The following is a 22,516-nucleotide window of genomic DNA, read 5'->3' on the forward strand; positions in this document are numbered from 1 at the left end:
CTGTGAAGCATCAGGTGGTGAGTACCGTTAAGTGCAACAGAGATCACTTGTCTAGAGGACCCTGACAGAGATTTCTGCTGACAGACAACATGGAGGAGGACATATAGTCAGACTATGGGAATGTGGGAAACTTTTAGAGTTTTACAGTTTTGCACACTCGCTGCTAACCTGCCGTGTGTTGTTGTTGTGTGTTTATATTAAAGCCAGCTCCTGCGGTGGCTGCTCCCGCTGCTGCTGTTAAATTCCGAGGACTCCGTAAAACCAGCAAGATGAAGGTGAAATGGACCCACCTGGGTTTGGTGTTCTTCCTCGTTTTGTCACTGGTGATGACAGGATGCTTCTTCTGGCAGTATCAGCTGCCAAAACTCCTGCCAGGTAAGACTAAACACTCCAGATAAACAGGTGATGGACCACGTTAACCATGAGGTGTTCTGTGTCATATCAACACATTCTTGCTCCCAGTTTGTCACATACGAATGCCTGGTCAGGACCCCTGTTAAAGGCACTGGGTCCCCCTTTAGAATCATTTTTAAACATGCAGAGCTCCACAGTCAAGTTAGCAATGATAAATATACAAAGTCTGGTCAGCAACACCCAGTTAGACTTTAAAATTAAAGCTAACAAACATGTGGTTAACGTTGTTCTGGTTGCACTTGCACCAGAACTACTTGGTTATCTTCAGGGAAAGATTAAGTAAAATAAGTAAAGTAAAATAAGTCTTTGTTCCATCCAGCCACCACACCTTCCTCCAAATGTGGACTTTTTGTACGACGTCAGTTAGCAAATTTCATATAGGAAGCACAGCTCAAAGTGTTTTACAACAAAGAAATCACAAGCACCGAGTGAGTGCTTCACATAGAAAACAGACAGAAAAACAAGAATAAAGAAAAATCATGTTAAATAAGATGGAGAATAAAACCCACTTGATAATGATGATGATGATGAAGGATGGAAATAAAGACAATGAAAAACATGAGATGGGAAATTTAAAGGAAGTACAGCTGACATGTGAGGTTTTAGAACAGGCTGCCTAAAGACGACCCTGCATGTTGAAAAATGACATTAAAAGTGATGCCAAAGGGTCCAAATGTTTGTATGTGACGAATGACACACATAAACAAGTACATTAATATTCATCATTGAGGCCTGTAAGTTAAATATTTGCCTTAGTGTTATTATAAATCTCATGTGCACCTGTTGCATCTTAACATTAAGGTCACGTTTAATGAGGTAAAACCAGCTTTCTGAAACTAACTCGATGAAAAACTCATTTAACATGAATCAAAGTGAGTGTTTCCAATTTATCATCAGGACACAATTTTTTAGTTTTATTATTTTGGTTAAAAAAAATCTCTGTGAACCTGTGAGCATCCGTTTACCGCCGGCTCTTCCTTGTTTATTACGTTTGACTCCATGTTGCAGCTTTTAGCTTCTGATCTGACTGCCGCAGCAACCCACAACCTCAACTGCAACTTTGATAATCAACAGAGTATTTCCTCATAATTAAGAGATACAGATGTGGTAATTAAGAGATAAAACCATCCTTAATTGTCCAATCTTTATCTTGTAATCATGAGATGAAGCGCTGTGGAGTGGGTGGAACTGACAGCATCAAAACAAGTGTGAAGCTCTCACCTGGGAGCGTCAGGTTAAACAGGCAAGTTGACCTCAGACAGAACAAGCAGGATTTTTTGCAAGTGTCGGGGTGGTTGGTGTAAATGTCAGACACGAGTTCATTCTTGCAACTGCACGAGTGCTGCTTTACATCATGAAGTTTGGTCTGAATGTGTTGACACTTAATTAAAGCAGCTCATCAGAGCACAAAGCCAAGACGCTTTATTCTCCAGACCAGGTTTGTCATCTCTGCAGGATCCTATATGAGAAAGGCAACATCAGGTGATTTTATTAACGAGAAAGGCTCAGCACCACAGGCTCTGATTCATGCTTCCCAATGTGCAGCGATCCGGCTCTTTATGTTCCAAAAAACTCATTTTTCACGCATAGCAGCCCTTTAGAATGAAAAGGCGGATGGTGGCCTGAAGCTTCGATGTTCACAGCGTTCACAGTGAGACCAGGCCGCATCGCTTTTGATCTGCGGCTTCTATATCATACATCCTTTCAAATTGTATACCTTCAGTTCAGCGGGGTTCATCAGGAAGCAGAGGGACTTAATGAATCCCTGAGCAGGCCAGTTATTACACATTATGTGGGCTTTTGTGCCAGCGATGTATCATTCTATCAAATACCAAGTGGGAATCACAATAGCTTGCCCCCCTGTGCTTCCTTGGCTCTATCAATCCCTCTGTCTGTTTTCTCATTCTCCATCCACCGGCCAGATGAAGCGATGGGTCGCAACGCCAAATCGGAGATGATGTGTCCCCGTTTCCCCGAGCCTCTCCCTCTGGAGCATCCGATCCCCAGCCTGAAAGAGGCCCTGGAAAAGGTGAGAGGAGTCGTCCATCGTGCACGGATTGCTCGTATCTCTATCATGCCAGCTCAAGTCCGGCGAAATTTACACGCTGACCGCGGTAATCCTTCACACCAAATGCCGTTGCGGTCGACAGAAGGAGATTAAAGATGCAGTAGATGAAAAACGGGCCGTCTCTCCGAGCAAAAGGTTGTGTTTCCCTGAGCGGGGAGCAGCACTTGCAAATGAAATACACTGCCACCCATAAGAGAAGCTGAGAATGAAGAGCAGTTTGTAATGAGGACATAACTGCACAATCTGCAGTGAAGCAATATGTGAATATCAGACTCATTAATCTAAAGTTAAATCACTGCACTGAAAAAAAAAATTCTTTCATCTCTGCCACCAAACACTTGGAGCTAAACGGAAAATGAAAATCAAGCACACGAGCTATTTGATATTCATTACACTGAAAGGTTGTGTTGTGCTAATATCCGCCTCTCGACCAATTTGAAAATAAATTGAGTCTTTCTTTTACCTTCATTTAACACACAAAAGGCATTGATTTCTCCTGATGGAACATAATTCATAGACTGTGCTCATTAAACTAATATCTTTTGGCAAAGTGGGACATCAAAGTAATGGCTCTGGGGTTTCATATTGCAGTTAATAAGAGACCTTTGCCAAAGTAAAAGCACACTTAACAAAATACTGAGAGAAAGTACATTTAAGCTGTCAATACAGAGAGAACACGTGTTGATCTTGGCCTTTGTGTCTGTCATACCTGAAGGAAATCACTCTGTCTGCGCTGCAGTGCTGCAGGGGCCTTCACTTAAAGGCATCCCAAACACAGCAAAATTAAAGAAATGCAGGCACCAATGTGAACACGCTTTATTACAAGTAAAAGTTATGTATTTAAATTCCTCCTTAAATAAACCGACAAAAGTATCAAGAGCAAAATGTACCAAAAGCATCACACTTAAAAGTAGTTGCTCTGCAGAAAAATGGCCCCTGTGATACGTGACATTATAAGACTGCGGCCCCGACTCCTAGAAATTATATTAATACACGACTAATCTGCAACAGCGAGTAAGTTGTGAATGATATTTTCTATGAGAAACGTACCTGACCTGTTGTACAAATGTTGATATTTATGTTTACTGACAACATATTGCATTTTTTTTACTACTAAATTAGGAAATCTTGCAATACGGAAGGTCTTTACACAGAAAAAGACAGGTTTTTTTCTCAACATTTAACCAAAATGAGGATCTTTGCGAGTCCTACATGACTCCAGTGTGGAACAAAAATGTCGTGTTTCATTCACTCAAAGAAACGTAGTCCGTGAAAATAATCCAGACCTAATTTCTAACTGTTAATACTGACACATCAGAGTATAAGCAGCATTTTAATGCTCTCGGTGAAGCTAGTTTTAGCCACTGTGTATATACAGTTAGGTGTATTAGTCCTAACCAAGGGCTCGTTTAATATTTGACAAAGCACTGCAGAACAAATCACGTGGCTGTTTTGAGTTAAGTACAAGTACTTCACAACCTAAGAGATGTGCGTCATTATTTTCCACCACTGCTGCCCTGCCACAGGAACATAAGAAAAAGTCCAGTCATGTCTGAAAATGACACAACAAGAGGTATTTAATAAGTTTTATCACTGCAACCACTGCAAAGGCCAAGTGGCAGATGCTTATATATTATTGCTACATCAAGAGAAGAGAAGAGAAAAACGGTCTATGTGCACATGTGTAAGGTTTTCTTTGGCCCTGCTTGGGGTCTACAGACCAGAAGAAACTCCTCACCTCCTGCTCCGTCTCTTCCAGGTGGACGCTTTGCTCCGGCAGAGCGTCAACCCCATCAGCCTTCCCTCCCTGTCGGCCATCGTGATCTTAAATGACACAGTTCTGTGGACCGGAAACTTTGGGAAACGGAACAGCAGTGACCCCCTCTCAGGGCCCCCCAACGAGTACACGATTTACAGGTGAGCTCTGCACTGAGACCTGCAGCGCAAATGCCACGGATGCTGCAGCCAAGATGCTAAGTGTGCTGGGGTCATGAGTCAAAGTCCCCCTCACCCCCATCAATAACAATGACAACAACAACAACAACAACAGTAATAATAGTATTTTGGTGTAGATATACGGAATCATTTTTATTTTATTTTAGGCCCATTTCTGCCAGTACAGTCATCTTTACACAGTGGTAATCACTGCTTTCTTTCTTTCTTTTATTAGGGACACCTAATAAGTCACTGGCACCTAATAAGTCACTGGCTCCTGCAGCAGAGCTGCAGGAGCCAGTGCCTCGGAGCGTGCCCCGAGTCACTTATTACTATCCCGCGCGTTTCTTCTTCTTATTATTATTATTATTTTTCATCTTCCTCCAAGTTTTCGTCCCTTAACTCGTGCGTGCTAGAGTGGCACAGAGTCTAAAAACGATCCTAAAATCTTCTCTTTTTCTCGTCGCTACGGCCACAAATTACACTCTACACGCATCATTTTGGGATCAGTTTGTAGACAAACTTGTCCTCTTTCATGCGATGTCCTCGAAAAAGCTGAGAGACTTACTGAATTTAAATAGTGAGGCTTTTTGTGCAGCCAGCTCCCTCCTGCTCTCCCATTAAGTCCCATGTTAAAATTCAGAGCTGTTTTGTGAGCAAAGCAGAAATGCCTCTTGTCTTTAGCTCGCCATAAAACAAAAAGTTGTTGTCTCAGGAATAAAACGAGGAGATGGTCGGACTCAGGAAGTTCTCGGGAGTCCGATGATCTATAGTACACTCTGATACGAGGTACGGTTCTCTCACCAGAGGATTTAGTTCGGGAGGTTCGCCGAACCCAAATCTCACTGCATACAATACAAACTCCTGTTCTCTGAGTCGCAGAGTCTTTTTAAGTCGACCATTTTGTCATTTTTCTAAAGAATATCTGGACACAAAACACACGTACATCTGGCCCAGACTTGTCCGCATCTCACAGTGTAATCGGTTTTTTGATAGCAGCTACGGTTTTGACACAATCGCAAGTTGTTCGGAAGAAACCGACAGCGAAAAAGCCGCTTTTCAAGGGAAGAGTTTAACAGGTGCAACTGTCATTTACACACACACCGGTCAATAACCCACGCACACACATCTGCAGGACAACCAGCCTGAGAATGATTATCTTAACGAGCTCAGTCAAAACAAGGGCATTGTTTGAAAACAATCTCTGTCCAACAAACAGTTAAACTCAGCTTCAGAAAGCACTTTGCCAAAGAGTTTCAGACAGTAGTCACACAAATGCACACACAAAAAGGGCTAACCAACAGCTAAAAAGTGATTAAAAACAAGCACGTCAAAACTGAACAGGAACAGGTAAACAGTGGGAGAGGTGCAGAGGTAATTATCAGCAGGTGGGGCAGAAGTTACACACGCACACACGCACACACACACACATTCAGACACACATATACCAGACACATCTCCATGTAGGAGCTGGTTGGGCTGCTTGTGTAGTTCAAGCAGACACACACACACAAACAGACGAAGACACACACATACGCAGTCACACACAATGACAGATACACAAACACACACACACACAGACAAATGCATAATGAAAAATCCCATCCCCCCGCCCCCTTGTTAAAGCCGTTAGCTCTATTAGCTCTGTTAGCACAGTTAGCTCTGTTAGCGTTAGCGCCGTTAGCTCTATTCGCACCGTTAGCTGTTAGCTCCGTTAGTGTTAGCTCTGTTAGCTCCGTTAGCATTAGCTCCATTCATGTTTATTGATTCAGTTCATTAATTCATGTTAACAGAGACATGAAGCAGAGGAGAGAAGCAGACACAGACAGCTGAGGTGATCAACAGAGACAGACAAGGAGAAAGCCACAGAAACAGACGAAGACACACACATACGCAGTCACACACAACGACAGATACATAAACACACACACACAGACAAATGCATAATGAAAACCCCATCCCCCCGCCCCCTTGTTAACGCCGCTAGCTCTATTAGCTCTGTTAGCACAGTTAGCTCTGGTTGCGTTAGCGCCGTTAGCTCTATTCGCACCGTTAGCTGTTCGCTCCATTAGTGTTAGCTCCGTTAGCTCCGTTAGCATTAGCTCCATTCATGTTTATTGATTCAGTTCATTAATTCATGTTAACAGAGACATGAAGCAGAGGAGAGAAGCAGACACAGACAGCTGAGGTGATCAACAGAGACAGACAAGGAGAAAGCCACAGAAACACAGCTGAGAGCAATTCATTAATCAGGGACTGACTACCTCTGATATCTGCCGTTTTCTCACATTGCAGCCTTTTTCAATTGTCCGCTGCTTCGCCATAGTTTCTCCTAGAGACTTCATTCAAACTTTAAAACATAGATAATTTTGTCGGCTCCAAATGACCCTCGGCACATTTTGATATCTCTTACGGTTTTCGAGCTATGACCATCGAAGGCCGACGTAAGACGCGAACAACTGCGATAAATTTCCCATAAGAAATGAATGGGGAAATTTCCTCAAATTTCAGCCTTTTTCAATTGTCCGCTGCTCGGCCATACTTTGTCCTAGAGACTTCATTCAAACTTTAAAACGTAGATAATTTTGTCGGCTCGAACACACCCCGTGTCCCTTTCAAAATTTCCCAGGGGGAATTTTCTAGTTGATTCTGTTGCTGCAGTCTGAAACCTTAAACTCATCACTTCCTGTGCTGAAGAGGAAGCAATGAGTTCTCATTATATGATGAGCATTATTACATCACCCTAATTCACTGTAATGGCCACGTAAGCTGGATATAACTATTATTCATCCAGCACACATCTGTGCAGGAGCTCCGGACTTTGATGTGTAATGGATGTTGTGGCGTGGTGGTGATCGTGTAGCCCCTGGATGTCTGGTGATTACTCTGAAAGTAGCTGTTCTGCAGGGGAAGGCTGCATTAAACAAGGCAGAATTAGCAGTTAAAGTTAACAGATCATTTAGATAAAGCTGAATTTAAGTACTTCAAATATTGAATACCATGGTGAATAAAAGACGCCCCAAAACACACACACACACGCATAATAGGTTTCTATGTGTTCAAGAGAAAAGCATGTATGTGAAAATTGATAATGGAGGAATCATAGTTCACATAGTTTAACATGAGTCCAGTGCAATCAATAGACAAAAAAACAAGCTATACAGTTGCAAGCTGCTCGCACTAAATCTGAACTGCCCCACATGACAGCTAATGGATGGGTGCACAAGAGCTACGCTAACAGCGATAGGTAGCCCATTCTTGAAGGGCTGCAATGGGCACTCTCTGAGTCACGTGCACATGAGTGGCAGTAAGGCCGGCATGTCAGCCGGAGGGGAACCTCACGACGATGTTAGCACGAAAACAGGACGACAGCCATGCCAGCAGCTCTGTGAGACTGTGTTTCAGCACAGTTTGCTTCAGGCTGAATGCTAGTGTTAGCATGCTAATGTGTTCACAGTGGCGATGCTCACATGCTGATGCATTGAGACTGACGGGAATGCAGTGACATGGGTGTGTGGTCATAAAGCCAAGTATTGGGCCAATTAAAAGTTGCAAGGCTGCAACACTGTGCAGGTGTAACATTAAAACAAAATGTCTTATCTTTGGTTTTCCATGCCAAGTGACTTAAAGGTGTACTTTGATGACTTCGATGGATGAGATATAGACTTTTAGTCGCTAAGATGATGCTCCCTGTCTGATGAATGCCTGCATCTCAATCTCACACTTCTCACAAAGCAGGCGTTCTGTTCAACATTTGAAGTCTTGAGAGGGGATCAAGGGATCAGGGGTTATTCACTTGGTGGAAAGCCCTTTTAAAAGACAGTATGTGCTGCAAATTACGAACTACAAACGATAAGTGACCATTCCCACAAAAGTGCACATCAAATCAAATACAAATTATCTAAATGTCCTCATTTAGTATCTCCAGCGCATTTAACTCTTTAATGATATGACATTTAAAAAAGGTGCACAAAGAATTATTGAGTCCTTTCAGACGTACTGTAAGTGCTCTGGCTCATTCACAGCGGCTCCTGAGAGGGCTAATGCTCCATTTATGCCATTTCTCCACAATCTGTGCTGTATCTTACAATTTTGTTTGGCGGAGGCGGTCGCGCTGCACACTGTGAGGGTTAATTTACAGGATTCATCAGTAAACTGTGTGAATTAAAAACGTTTTGGCTAACAACCATGTTTTTGCCAGAGGTAGATAGACAAATTATACAGGCCTAAGATAGTGTTTGCAATCAGAACTACGTTTTTAACATCTACCTACACAAAAGAATAGCTTTCTACTTAGAAGTCCACTTCTTCTGCACCTTTTTTCAAATGTAAACGCCCACTCATCAGCAAAAAGCAGTAATGTGTGCACCCCCACACACATGCAGTTCGCTGACAGTGTGAGCATGGAGAGCGTTAGCTTGGAAGGTGGAGCTATTTTTTAGTCCTAAAACCCTCTTTTAAGAGATAGAGAGAGAGCGGCGGTGGTCGAGCGAGCTAGAGAGTGAATGAAGAGAGGGAGCAGCATCAGTGAGAATAAAGCAGTGAATCAGAGATATAAAACTTTATTTTGACTGTCACAGCGATTACATTCTAGAGTGTGTGTGTGTGTGTGTGTGTGTGTGTGTGTGTGTGTGTGTGTGTGCATGCGTGTGTGTGTGTCCCTCAGCCCGGACCTCGGACAAACAGCAGCTCTTCACACTTCCATGACACAGACAGAGAGCAGAGGAGATGCGACGCAGTGACCTCACACCCGTGTGTGCTGTTATGGGCTGGGGGCTTCACACCCACTTCCCAGTGATCAATAACACACACTGTTCAAAGAAAGCTCGGCGCAGTCGTGAAGTGGCACATTAGAGGTGGCGAGGGGGTTAATATGTAGCAATGTCATCGTGCAGAACCAACATCAGGTCACGTGAGAAAGTGAGCATTTTGACCCTAGAACATACGTATTTCGACCAAAGTTTAAATGCTCGGATTTGAAACCATAAGGAAACCTACTGTGACACTACAGAATGATATAAAAACCTTAAAAGTAGTAATAATAATAATAACAGCCCCTCCTTTTAAGTCCCTGTAATAGGGATCGAATAAATTGAATAAACAAATCTTTTATAAGGTGTAAATTAGTGAGCTTTAGAGGTGATGGTGGATGAAATTTGTTAACTTGGGTCAGAGCTGGGCTAGCTGTCTCCCCCTGGTTTCAGTCTTTACGCTAAGCTAAGCTAGCCTGCTTGGCTGTAGCTTCATATCTATCATACAGACGTTAGACTGGTATCAATCTTCTCATTTAACTCTCGGCAAGAAAGTGAAATAAGCGTATTTCCCAAAACATCAAACGATTCTTATAAGGGTCCACGAACACTGTCTATGTTTTCTATTGCAGCCAAGCATGAGTGAAACGTTTAGTCCAACCATGATTCGGATGTATAAATCAAGTCAGCAAATCAGAATTGTGCATGTTGCTGCTGGATAAATGCTCACATAACAACACATGTATTTTAATCTGGCTCTACATATATTATGAAGGTGTTTTTCATTTTTTAGTCTTCATTATTTGATTATTTTTATTTTCGATATCAAGTGTGTTTTATTCTCCATATATCTGTTTTTATGTCCATTCTGTGTGTTTATGTGTAGCACTCACTTGGTGCATGTGTCTTTCTTGTAAAGCACTTTGAGCTGCAATTCCTGTATGAAAGATGCTCTACAAATAAAGTGTATTATTATTATTCCTTCTGTTCAACCAGACGAGTCCATTATGAGAAAGGAAAAAGGGAAACAAAGCAGGATGGTGAGACATGAGAGTTACAGTGTGCTGTAAACACAAACTGCATAATTATTTCTTTCTGTCATCACTTTGCTCTGTTATCTGTCCTTCAGAATTGCCAGCCTATCCAAAATCTTCCCGACGCTGATGCTGTACAAACTGTGGGAGGACGGGAAGATTGGCTCCCTGGACGACCCTCTGGAGAAATATGTGGAGAACTTCACCATCAAAAACCCCCTGGGCAAGACGCGAGACTCTGAGCTGAAGTACGTGACAGACGGCCTGATATTTCTGGACAGCGGGGAAGTTCAGATCCGCTCCTCGTCGGTCACCCTGCGCAGGATGGCCAGCCAGCTCTCAGGTACAGCCACACAGTTATAGATGCAAGAGATCTGATCGGACACAGTGTGCCCCTTAGCTCTGAGATCTACATCCTAGTTTTAGGTGAACGCATCTTTTCCATCAGTCAAAATCAAAAAGCATTCGAAGAATTGTTGTTTTATATTCTGACCTATAGACACTGAAGGCTGGAATTAAAACAAACACTTAAGCAAAAGAGGAAGAAGAAGAAGAAGTTTGTGGTACATTTGGCATGATGTTTTCTCTGATATTGTTGTTTTATCTAAAGATGCTGGTTGCAGTTCACTCTTACAGGATTTTTGGTGATTAAAGTTCTTTCTTTCAGCAACTATTTTGATAATTATCTAATTAATTTGTCAAACATAAGATATCTGATGTGAATATCTCCAAATTTTGGACTGTTGGTCAGATGTCACCTTTGGCTTTAGGAACTGCGATGGGTATTTTTGTTTATTTCCTGACAACGTATGCACCAAACAGTCAATGATTTATCAAGAAAATAAACTGGTGCTACAAATGGTACAGATATGAAGATATGAATCTCCTAGTTTGTAGATTCCTGCAACAGAGAAATTTAGCATTCATTATCTGAGTCTTTCAACAGTTGCATGCAAAGGCTGACACAGCAGAAGAGATAGCAACTCTTCTGCTTCTAACAGGCAGCTGTTTTATCTGACGAAATTTTTCAATTTTGAAAACTTCACTCTGTGTAATGAATTAATATAAATGATGTGACCTCGCCTGAGGCGAGAAGAAGCAGAAATCTTTAAGCATCCTGCGTTGTCTCAGTTGATCATCAAGGTTTCAAGGTTTAACATCATAATCAAAAACTCACGTTCCTGTAAAGTGAAACGATATAAGAAATGTCTTGTGCCTACAAATACAATCCATCTGTTATGCTTGCTGTTTTTTATCTATTTAACATTGTTTTCCTATGGCTTGGTCCAGGCCTGCCCAGGAGACTCCGGGCCACAAATCTGCTTTGGAAAGGAAAAACACAATCTGCAATCAATCTGCTACAAGATGACGTCCTCGTCGCAGACCCGGGCACCAAGTACGGTTCATTATGCTGTGTTGATTTCAGTGTTTCAATATGTACATTTGTATTGCACAAACTGGAATAGTAAATTGCATAAAAATGCATGACTGCCTTCATTCAGTTTTGCTCGCTTACTGGCTGAGAGTTAATGCAACTAAAAGCACAGTTTGAAGGTGCCACTACTAACATGTTTTAATTCTTTGTGGTTTTAACTGAGCTTCAAGGAAAGACGGTAAAAATGTCACACTAATTACTACGCAAGCGCTTATTCCGTACATCAGTGTGATTTTTACAACCCCTGACAGGATTTGAGGCATTTAAGACTGCATTCTCAATATAAAATATTCAGTGAATTATTGCCTGCAGTACACCAGGTTGGACTGACATAAAACATGCATATAATTACTTGCATTTTACCCAAGAGGAGTTTTATATAAATGTCACCTCTAATTGGCGCAAATCTCAATACACATAGAGGACTTTACGTGTCTGTATGTATTACACTGATTGGAAAATATTTGACCTTTAAGTAAAGAAAATGTTCAGATTATATTTTAATATCTCAGAGGCCGAAGCCTTTTACCAACCCTGCAGGGGAGTTGCCTTTTGGCACTCGGCTCTGGTGCTTAGGATTTATGTTTTGGGACTTACTAAGACTTACCAGACGGAGTGGCTGCCTGACTATTCACTGGTTATTTATTCTATTTCATTTATTAAGGACCATGTGCAATATTAAACATAAATGTTGTAATTTCATGTATTGTACCAGCGTTAGCTTTTAGCTGATTTTCATATGCATTTCCGATCTGCAGTTAGGTTGCCTGGCAACTTCAAAGTAATGCCAAGACACCAGGAAGTTAGCCCCCAGCCAAGAAATAGTCCAGCACATAACCACCCATAAAAACACACAACTTGTCGTTTTTACACTTCACTTTTGGTACAGATTTAACAAACAATATATAGTATGTTAATTTGTGAGGTTTAGAGATGTTGTTTGGCATTTACTTACCTATGGACAGGGCTAGGGTAGCTGTTTTCCCCAGTTTTCAGGCTTAATGCTAAGCTAAGCTAAGTGCATGCTGGCTGTAGCTTCATGTAACTCTCAACACAAAGCTAGTAAGCATATCTCTGAAAATATTGAAATCTTTATGATAGGTGATGAGTCTTTCTCTTATTTTCTACAAACCAGATTTTTGAGACATTCTCCGTCTCTTTAACTTGCTTCCTTCCAGATGTCACTACAGCAACCTCGCCTTCTCGCTGCTGGCTCACGTGATGGCGGAGCGAGTGGCCAACGTTGACTACCAGCGGTGGATCACGGACAACATCCTGGACCGGCTGGGGATGGAGGACACCGGCTTCGACATCACCCCGGGGCTGCAGGGCCAGTTAGCTGTGGGGGTGTACTCCAACGGAAAACCAGCCCCGCTGTATGACCTGGGCTGGTATCGGCCTTCTGGTCAGATGTTCTCCACGGCCGCAGACTTGGCCAAGCTCGCCATGATGCTGTTGGGCGCTTATCACCGTAAGATGCTGGAGCCAGACTCGTTGAAGATCATGCTGACCCCGCTGTTCAGGTGCGATAAGGACTACTTTGCCAACCGTACTGGGACGCCGTGGGAGGTGAACGAGCAGATGGGCTATGAGGTGGTGCGTAAAGATGGCGATCTGGACGGCTACTCTGCCACCTTCTCCCTAGTGCCCAGACTGAAGCTCGGCCTAGTGGTGCTCATGGCTGGCAGCCGGTCTCAGAACCAGGATGTGGTCACCAAGGCCTACACCCACATCATCCCAGCCATTGAAAAAGCCTTCAGGGAGGCCAAGAAGGTCCTCTTTGCTGCGCCAAGCCCAGATCCTTACGTTGGCTTTTTCACCTACAGCAACATCACCTTCTACGAGATCAAAGTCGGGTCAGACGGAGTTCTGATCATGCAACAATTTGGACCTCAGATTGAAGAGCTGATCCCAGAGAAGTACAGGACAATAAAGCTCAACTACCTGGTTGACCGGGTGTTCAGGGTGGTTTTTGAGAAAGAGTACCCTTGTGTTTTGCGAGTTGGCACGGCCTCAGTGTCCCTCGAAGCCCAAGATGGCCAATTATTTAACTTCTACATGTTTGACAAGCGCGGTTTGTCCCCTGGTTTTGATGCACCAGGACTGAACACGTATAATGTGGTCAGAATAGCCCGCAGGCCGACCTTCTCAAGCTGAACTGCAGCAATCCTACACACAAATGGCGTGTGAATATTGAAAGACCAAATGGAAAAAAATTGGGGCCATTTTAACAGTCAAAGATGGGACTGTGCTCTTGATTTACAGAGAGAAGAGAAAAGGGATGGCAATGTGTATAATGTCTTGCACAGAAAATGAATTTCTCTGCTGAATGATGTGACTGTCCTCATCTTGCTGGTCCTTCATCATGCCTCCTAACTGAACATGGACATTGTGGTGATTTTCCTGCTCACATCTAAACCACTCTTACGCTGTCTTGGCCTCGTCCGTCTGTGAGTTCATGAGACAGACCGGCATAACGCTGGTTCACAGCACACTCTTGTTGTCGTCATTTTCATGAATATTAACGTACATTTTATTAATTTGGATTCTTTGACCTTGACTTCAGTTCCACGAACTCATCGGCTCATGCGCATTTATCCTCCGTTGGTGCAGGGGAAAAGAATGATTTAATTTCTTTATGTGATTATGAACTATGTTTGTGGCACATGCCAGACTAATGTTGACGATCATGCACGATGATGTGACAAAGGGGTGCAAAACATTTCGGCTCCCCAATAAGAAGTGATTAAGGACAGAGAGGCTTTTGGTTGCCTGTGTGACTCTTTGATGTTTAATCCCTAAAAAAGGATCCCGACCTCGAACATCAATATGTATAATACACAGCCCAGACTGCTGCAGAAAAGTGACAGCTTCAGGTGTTCAAAAATAGCCCTCATAAGGCAAGATCGCCGGTCTGACGGTGAGGTGGAAATGGAATAGATATTGAAAGCCTTTCTTACTCTTGAAGCATTCGGTGCAACGAGTGATATCCAGGGAATATGAATGCCTAAAAACAAATCTATTGTATCCGCTTTATCCAGCTATGGATGATTGAAAGTGGCACTGTTGTTACAGCCCACAGAGTGAGGCTCATTCTGCTGGATGGTGGGAGGAAAAAATCATTTGGGTCATGCAGTATTGTAAGACAGCTCTGAAACAAAACTGTACCAACATGCAAATTATACCATGTGTTCATTCTGTGCTTTTCTGAGGCTTGTTATTTTGGTAAGATGAGGCTCAAGCAGCCTCCAGAAATCACACAATGCAATCGTGACGATGAATCAGCGTTACAGAACCAGGCATTAGCATGGGTAAAGAAAACGACAGCCACGTGTGGACAGCTTCAACATTTATTTGTGTAGCTTTTAAAGTAGCCATTGCACAATAGCCATAATCAACTTCGCAGCCACAGTGAACAAGAGCTTACCGATCAATCAAATCATGTACAGGACTGTTGGCCGTGCAAGAAGAGACAAAACAAGATTAGGTGAAGCTCACGGTAAAGCATTACATTCTTTGCTTACAAGTTCCACTGAAACACGCAGAAATACTTTTAGCTGCCCAGCAACACGGACATTTTCCAAATATGAACAAAAATCATCAAGTACAACACGTTATTATTCAGATCAGATTTGATTGTCCTACTTTGCCTCCGGATTCACCCTCTAAGGCATACAGCAGTTACAGAATAAGACAGCAGGTGGAATATGCAGGCACTGTTGAACAATAACATCCACGGTGACAAACCAAGTCAAAGTTCACGTACAAGCTCTTTAATGACATGTGATAAGTTTAATGAAACAATTTGGCATTTTGGGCAAATAAGCTTAAGCTGCATTTCCAGCAGACACTTTTGGTATATTACCCATGAAACCCATTTATAACCCATTAAAAAATGTACCTCAAACCTAGATCTGTTTCATGTTTACACCACAGGCGATGCTATTAAAAGTAGACGAGGATGTTGCCGAGCCTTCGGGGCTAACCCCCTTCACTGTGTCCAGCGGCTGGGAAACAACTGCCTTTTCTTGATTTTGGTCTTGCAGGCAGCAGGTACCTCGACACAGGGCTGACGAAAAACGGGACAAATGGAGTGGTTTTATTGGTGCTGTCCACAATGGTAACCATAGTAACCATTCTAATGTGTGACAAATTGAATTGAGCCAGACCGCATGGTGAGAAGTCAGCTATAGTGGGATCCAAAGGTGCTGGTAGGTGGCTTTTCTTACTTTTGGAAACAAGCAGGGTAGCGTTTTTTCCCTTGTATCCAATCTTTGTGTTAAACTAATATAAACTCCTGATGGTCACTTTACAATTAAATTAACTTCTGCTCAGGTTATTCGAATCAATTAGAACGCAGAGGTCTTGCAGGTCGTCTCTTTACATGCACATGTGAGGATTGCAGCGTCCATGCTCAGTTTCACGTTAGGAGACAGCAAAGGGATGAAAGCATTGGAGTCCTTACCCTCAGCCTGAGCCCTGGAGCCTGACACAGAGGGATCCAGTAAGATCTTAGGGAACGGCGGCGAGTCTCTGACAGAGCTGCTCTCCTCCGCCTGGGAGCACACGAGTTCTCGGAAACACTCCCTGAACCGTGTGGAGAGGAGGCTGTAGATGATAGGGTTCACCGCCGAGCTGAGGTAGAAGAGGACGCCCGACAGGATGTGGACGTACTGATAAATGTTGTGCATCAAATCGGTCCACTGGCTGATGGAACTCCACAGGAGCCGCTCGATGTGGAAGGGCGCCCAGCAGACTCCAAACACTGCAACCACGATCGCTAAAGGGTCAGACCAGAGAGAACGAGGCTGTTTAAAAAAAGGGTTTTTTTGTTGTTGCAGGTTAAACACATGTCACACATTATTGCTGCTTTTTTGTATTTTCATGGATTTGATTTGAGACATGTGGCGACATGCTAAAAACCTTGTGGGAATCCACCACTCACCCTGTTTTGGGTAGTTTTTCCCTGCACTTATGTAGATCTTAAAAGAACTACAAAATACTCCTCTCAAAAATGAGATTATTCATTTCAGTACACTCAGGGGTTTTGTGGCTACAGACTGAGGTACTTCGACTGGTGGGATTACAAAATTAGATGGATATTGCTGTGCGACAGAGTCAGCTGGGCTGCAAAAACAAACAATTATTAAACAATTAATTTTTTTGATTAGGTCTTGATTAGCATTTTTCAAGCAAACATGCCTTCTGGTTCCTATTTGTCACATGTTTGCTCTTTGTCATATATGAAAGTAAACTGAATATCTTTGGGTTTTGGACTGTTATTGAAATAAAATCCAAGTACTTCTCCTTGACCTGTGGGAAATTACAACATTCTTCTCAATTTTGTGACAAAATTATTCATCAATTACTCAAGAAAATGACTCCGATTATTAAATGATTAGAATAATTGCATCCATTTTTCACTGACGTCCACTTCCTCTCCGTCAGGTTGCTCAATAATGGCATCTTTGGAGCGACTGTTTCCCGTCTCCCACAGTATTTATCCTCAAAAATCATTTAAAAGCCAAATTTAGAGGTTATATAAAAGTACTTTAGTGTGATAAAAGCTGGAATAAAAATGCCTACTGATAAATAAAAGGCAATCCTGGTCAAAAAGTAATAACATGGTGTAGAAACTTTAGAATTTTAATGGTAATTTCACTCGTAGCCTCTCTGCTCTCACTGAAAGAGGTGCAGCAGATGCAGATAAGATAAAACTTTATTGATCCCCAGCCAGGAAAATTTGGTGGCGCTCCACACAGTAACAAGATATTTTTAAATGTAAGAGTTGCAAACATTTGGCCTGTAGTCTCTCTCTTTTTCCCAGTGAGATTTGACTGTTTGACCTCTTTACAAACACTTGTTCTATTTTTCTCCTTAAAGTAAAGCTTAATGGTTGGAAAAAAACACCCCATCTTATTCCACACTGTTTGACAGAATCACATATACGTATATTCTGTATTATCGTCTTCCAGTTTGTTCCAGCTCCATCTGATGTTTGCACTGAGTGAAATATCCCATTTGATGCAAGCTGCAGAGTTACATCACTGTCGTGCGCATCATTTTATTCACATTGCCACGAACATCTGTCAAACATGTACTTTGTGGAAACTTTGGGATCTCACATAGAGCTTAAACACAGCCCTGTGTGTTTGAACAAACTTTGGCTGCACAGTATGAGTTTGTATTGACTGACGCACAGACTGAATCACACTCACAGGTAAGTAGCATTTAAGGGAAGAACATGAATATAAGAAGAGAGACAAAATGTTCCACGTTGGTAAAAACTACCATGATGTCAGCAGGCTATTTAATCATAGGCCAATATAATATGGGGTATAAAATGAATAATTCTGTTCTGAGAAACACACCTGTTCAAAGAAAAATATCTCCAAATCTTGAGTTTTTCTGCATTACATTAAATATTTGTGACTAAATGAGCAACATTAACAGAGTTACAGCCATGCTAACATGCTAATGATTAGCAGGTACGGTGTTTACCATGTTCACCATCTTACTTTAGCTTGCTAGCATTCCTGATTAGCATTTTACACAAAGAGAAGCTGAGGCTGAACATCACTAGTTATGCAGGGAACTCATTTTATTCAGTGGATCTTGTGAAAATGGAAATGTATACTGTACCTAATGATGGCGCTGGAGGAAAAGTTAAGGGATCATTAAGGTTATTGCAGTTCATCACAAGAAGCAGATTAATGCCTGAGCCAATTGCAATCTTTTCAGTAATTGTTCAGATATCTGTGCTTAGCAATAAATTAACATTTCAAAATCAGCATCATCAGGACTGTGTTTGTTTTAATCATATTTGATTGATGGGCGTGTCTCCCTGGCAACAAAATAACAGCTCCCATCAGAGTCTGACTTATGATTGGCTGTAGAAATACCTGCAATCCTCCAACCTTGGCAGCTAATATTGACTTTATATGGAATTCCATCAATTTCAGAGGAAACTGATTCAGATGCGTTCAGGGCCGTGAGGGCGACTCCCACTGGAATTCAAAACCAGCCATTATTTTGTCACGTGGACGTTTGAATTGATGGATGAATCTAGAATGAAACTCCTCATACAGAATTGACTGCTACGAAAGAAAATAACTAATCAATTATTCAGGAACTGAGTTCACATTGTCCGTGAAATATGATTGAACCCCATAGCTTAGAAGATGCAAAAAGATGCCGGCCAGAATACAAATGATCCATAAGAAAGAACCAACGATGCTTCATGCTCTGTGTTTTCCTCGTGTTTTGTCTTTGGGAACATGGCTCGGCATTGATAACACATATTAGAGGGCTCAAATCATAGCAGCCTATCAGAGTAATGCATGTTTTCTGAAGAGAGGAAAAACTCACACAGCATCTTGTTGACCTGCCTCCTGCGCCCGTTCACGTTGATCTTTGTTCGGGTGTTGCTGCCACAGTTCTTTCCCAGGGTCCCTCTGGGCGTCCGCCTTTCTCTGCCCAGATGAAGACCCATCACCAGGTACAGCGCGCTGATCACCATCATGGGCACAAAATAGAAGCACACAGTGGTGATCTGCATGACCATGTTATAGATCCACAAGGGTTTGAGCACGGTGCATATGGCCGACTCCTCCATCCTCTCTGGCAGGTAGAAGATGCCGTGCAGCGAGGTGTTGGGGATGGCACAGGTCATCGACACCACCCACACGACGGTGATGACCCGCTTGGCGTGCTGGTTCGTCGACAGGTACCGCGTCTTGAGCGGGTGCAGCACAGCTATGTACCTCTCCACGCTCAGAGCGGTGACGTTGAGGATTGAGGCGAAGCACACCGTCTCGAAGAGGAAGGTCTTGAAGTAGCAGCCGCCCTCGCCGAAAGGGAAGGGGTAGTTCTGCCACAGGTCATAAATTTCCAGGGGCATCCCGAACAAAAGCACCAGGAGGTCCGACACGGCCAAGCTCACCAGGTACAGGTTGGTGGGGTTTCTCATCTTCTTGTGCCTCGCTATCACCGCGCATGTGAGCAGGTTTCCAGACAGGCCGGTGAGGAAGATGAGGAGGTAAACGCTGGTCACGGGGAGGAAGAAGGGAGATCGTTTGGGACCCAGGATTTCAAAGAGGTTGACTTCAGCGAATTGGTCGCTGGTGTAATTCCCAGTGGCGTTTGGTGGCATGCTGGTATTGAGGGGCGACTTTGATGCGTTTGAAGGGGAGCCCTGCAAACAGAGCTCCATCTCAGAGAGGACAACAGGAGCTACAGCATGAGCTGGCAACACATCCTGCACTGATTCCTGGGTTTGATCAACACCGGAGACCTGTCACAAAAAGAAAAGTACAGAGATGAAACCGTTATGATACCTCCCGCTCAGAGGGGGCTTCTATCTGAAATTTATCAACCACCATGTCTTTGAACAAAGACAGTCTCAAGTCAAGGTTCAGAAGAGGATCTGTGAATGGGACTGATGAATTCTTCCTCATCCTCGGGCAGACCTCTCGCATACGTTGTGGTCTTGTCCAAAGCTTGAAACATACTGGTCTTCAATTTTTGATGTGCTCTCGGTGTTGCTGTAGAACAGTCTTACAACCTTGCCCCCTACTGGCCATTTTCAAGGTCCCAGTTGTGTGAGGTTGACATGATTTCTTTTGCAACACTTCTAGCCTGGAATCACCAACCTTTCACCCGACCTCCTACCCCATTCGCTGCCTGGCTTTTTGTAGCTACAAAAGATAAAGTTTACACTTTCTAAAGAGGTGGCACCCCTCTATCTTTTTAATGGCTGTAATCTGCTCGGAGGAAGAGCTGGAGGACGTGTCTGGGGAGAGGGAACTCTGGGCATCCCTGCTTAGACTGCTGCCCCCGCGACCCCGCCCCAGATAAGCGGAAGACAATGGATGGATGGATGCTTTATGTTATTTATTTTTCATTGCCGGTTTCTTTTTCCTGGCCTGCTTACTCTTCCCACTGTCGACATTTCTGAATTGGTTTTCATTGGTTGTAGCTGTTTTCCCCTTTATATCATTTCTGTTATTATCGATTTTTTATTTTTTCTGTGATGTACTGCTGTTCTTGTGTGGGTGAGGAAAAGAACATACAAATGCTGACTCGTCAACCAGGTGTTTTGTTTATGGTTGGGTTAGCCTTTTATTTCATTAAAGGCTCTGCGATGATTCCCACTGGGGTCAAACTCCAGTTTAACATTTCTTCTTCATTTTTTATTAATAAATCACACAAAAACTTTTCAACACACATCTCTAGGCTTGTTTTATCTGATCATCAATCCAGAGATATGAAGTTTGCGATGATATATGAGTCAGAAAAGCAGCAAATCTTCATATTTGAGAGGCTGAAATAAGACGTTTGGCCTCCTTTCTAGACAAATCACTGAAAAGGTTAATCGACTCGCCTGTTCATTTTCAATCTACTAATTGATTAATCAACTAATCGTTCCAGCCCTTCTAACCACTTACTGTAGATGACAGGTGAAATGTGGCATCATAAAGGTGCAAAACAACAACAACAAGTGCCTCGTTTGTGTCGGCAGGTGATGTAGGAGCCAAACATTTTGAATAAGCATATTAACCTGATAATGTCAGGATGACCTGGAGCAGTGAAACACCGCTCATTAATCAAAACACACTGTGAATGTGTTTATTTAACAGGTATGATCAATGAATATTATACCTATTACCATGATCCTTACACTTTCACTTTTCTAAAGCTCCAGCTCTGCAGACCTCACAGGAGCCTGCAGACCTATAAACTGCTGCAATTAAGAAATTACACGTGATTGTCTCTAGATTACATAATTTTTCAGACCCTTGATTAAAAAACATTTTCTGGTGGTCATAGATAATGAAGAGCCACTCACACTGCAATGGCACATCCCCCCCCCCCTGCAGGTTGAGGAATATTGCTTTCGCTGCCTCTCTAATATGGTTGAAATAATTCTCATCAACTGGTGAACGGTGAGCATAATTGGCACCCGCGCGCTGCACTAATTGTGACGTCTTCCAGAGGGTTATTCACGTTGCCACATCTCGTGCATCACCCGGCAAATCCAAGGTTATGCGGCCGATATCCTGTGGTCTGAGCTGAATTGTTGGCATTGACCTCAAGGACAATTCAATATAATGCTCCTTTAATATTTCTCTGAAGAATCGTAGCATGCCAGAGAGATCTGATGGTTTCTTTTAATATATATATATATATTGAAACATGCTTGAAATTACTGTTTTAAGGACTTTAAGACTGGTTAAATGTTATTATTCTTCGGAAAATTCTTAGAAGCAAGAAATAAAGATGTAAATACAGCGACAATATGCAGAATATTTTAAACTTGACCACACATAGTAGTCTAAAACTTTCATTGAAGATATTTACAGTAGAAATAAACCTCACCTTGATGCTGCTGGTCTGCGACCCGCTTCTTATTCCGCGCTCTCCGTGCGCTCATGGTGGGAAATGAAGGAGGCAGCGCAAATGGAGCGGAGAGGAAAAAAAAGTTATCGTACGCGCTTCTGGTCGCTACAGAGAGAGAGAGAGGAGACAGAGGAGGATGGTAACTGCGCCCCTTCATATAGAGATGGATCTGGTGAGATGTGAAGATGAAGAGAGAGAGAGAGAGGAGAGGAAAGTGGGAGGCAGAGACCATGCGTAATAAAAAATATAAAGAAATAATAAATGTAAAATGTTGCAGCTAATTAAATTTCTCAACAGGAGAAAAACACTTTGAGTTGCACACGCAGGAGGATTAATCTTGTGCACCATGGAAACATTAGGGACTCTACAGAAATGATCAGGGCTGGGGTCTGAAAGGGTTGTGTATTTTTATTTTTGCTCCATGCAGGGTCTTAGCTGAGGAGGGTGTGTCAACATTTCCTCTGTGAAATAAAGCTTTTTT

General features: G+C 42.7%; 2 protein-coding genes across 4 annotated transcripts; one reads left to right on the top strand and one right to left on the bottom strand.

Annotated features, from left to right (window-relative positions):
- Nucleotides 1–242: 242 nt before the first annotated feature.
- Nucleotides 243–13,794, top strand: lactbl1b (lactamase, beta-like 1b). 3 transcript variants are annotated; one of them, XM_041961877.1, is made up of 7 exons: nucleotides 270–375; nucleotides 1,594–1,596; nucleotides 2,337–2,443; nucleotides 4,242–4,399; nucleotides 10,298–10,545; nucleotides 11,493–11,598; nucleotides 12,816–13,794. In XM_041961877.1, exons 1-7 carry the CDS (start codon nucleotides 270–272, stop codon nucleotides 13,792–13,794), a joined length of 1,707 nt encoding a protein of 568 aa, XP_041817811.1. The 3 variants fall into 3 exon arrangements, with proteins under 3 accessions (XP_041817817.1, XP_041817811.1, XP_041817803.1); XM_041961883.1 differs by lacking the exon at nucleotides 1,594–1,596 and having other exon boundaries at nucleotides 243–375; XM_041961869.1 differs by lacking the exon at nucleotides 1,594–1,596 and having other exon boundaries at nucleotides 2,343–2,443.
- Nucleotides 13,795–15,986: 2,192 nt separating this feature from the next.
- Nucleotides 15,987–19,915, bottom strand: nmur3 (neuromedin U receptor 3). The gene is made up of 2 exons (XM_041960435.1): nucleotides 19,006–19,915; nucleotides 15,987–16,417 (listed from the first exon to the last, which is right to left on the bottom strand). The coding sequence occupies exons 1-2, from the start codon at nucleotides 19,847–19,849 to the stop codon at nucleotides 15,987–15,989; spliced, it is 1,275 nt and encodes a 424-aa protein (XP_041816369.1). The 5' UTR covers nucleotides 19,850–19,915.
- Nucleotides 19,916–22,516: the final 2,601 nt, after the last annotated feature.

Source organism: Chelmon rostratus, chromosome 2, assembly GCF_017976325.1.
Source record: "Chelmon rostratus isolate fCheRos1 chromosome 2, fCheRos1.pri, whole genome shotgun sequence".
Taxonomy (NCBI): Eukaryota; Metazoa; Chordata; class Actinopteri; order Chaetodontiformes; family Chaetodontidae; genus Chelmon; species Chelmon rostratus.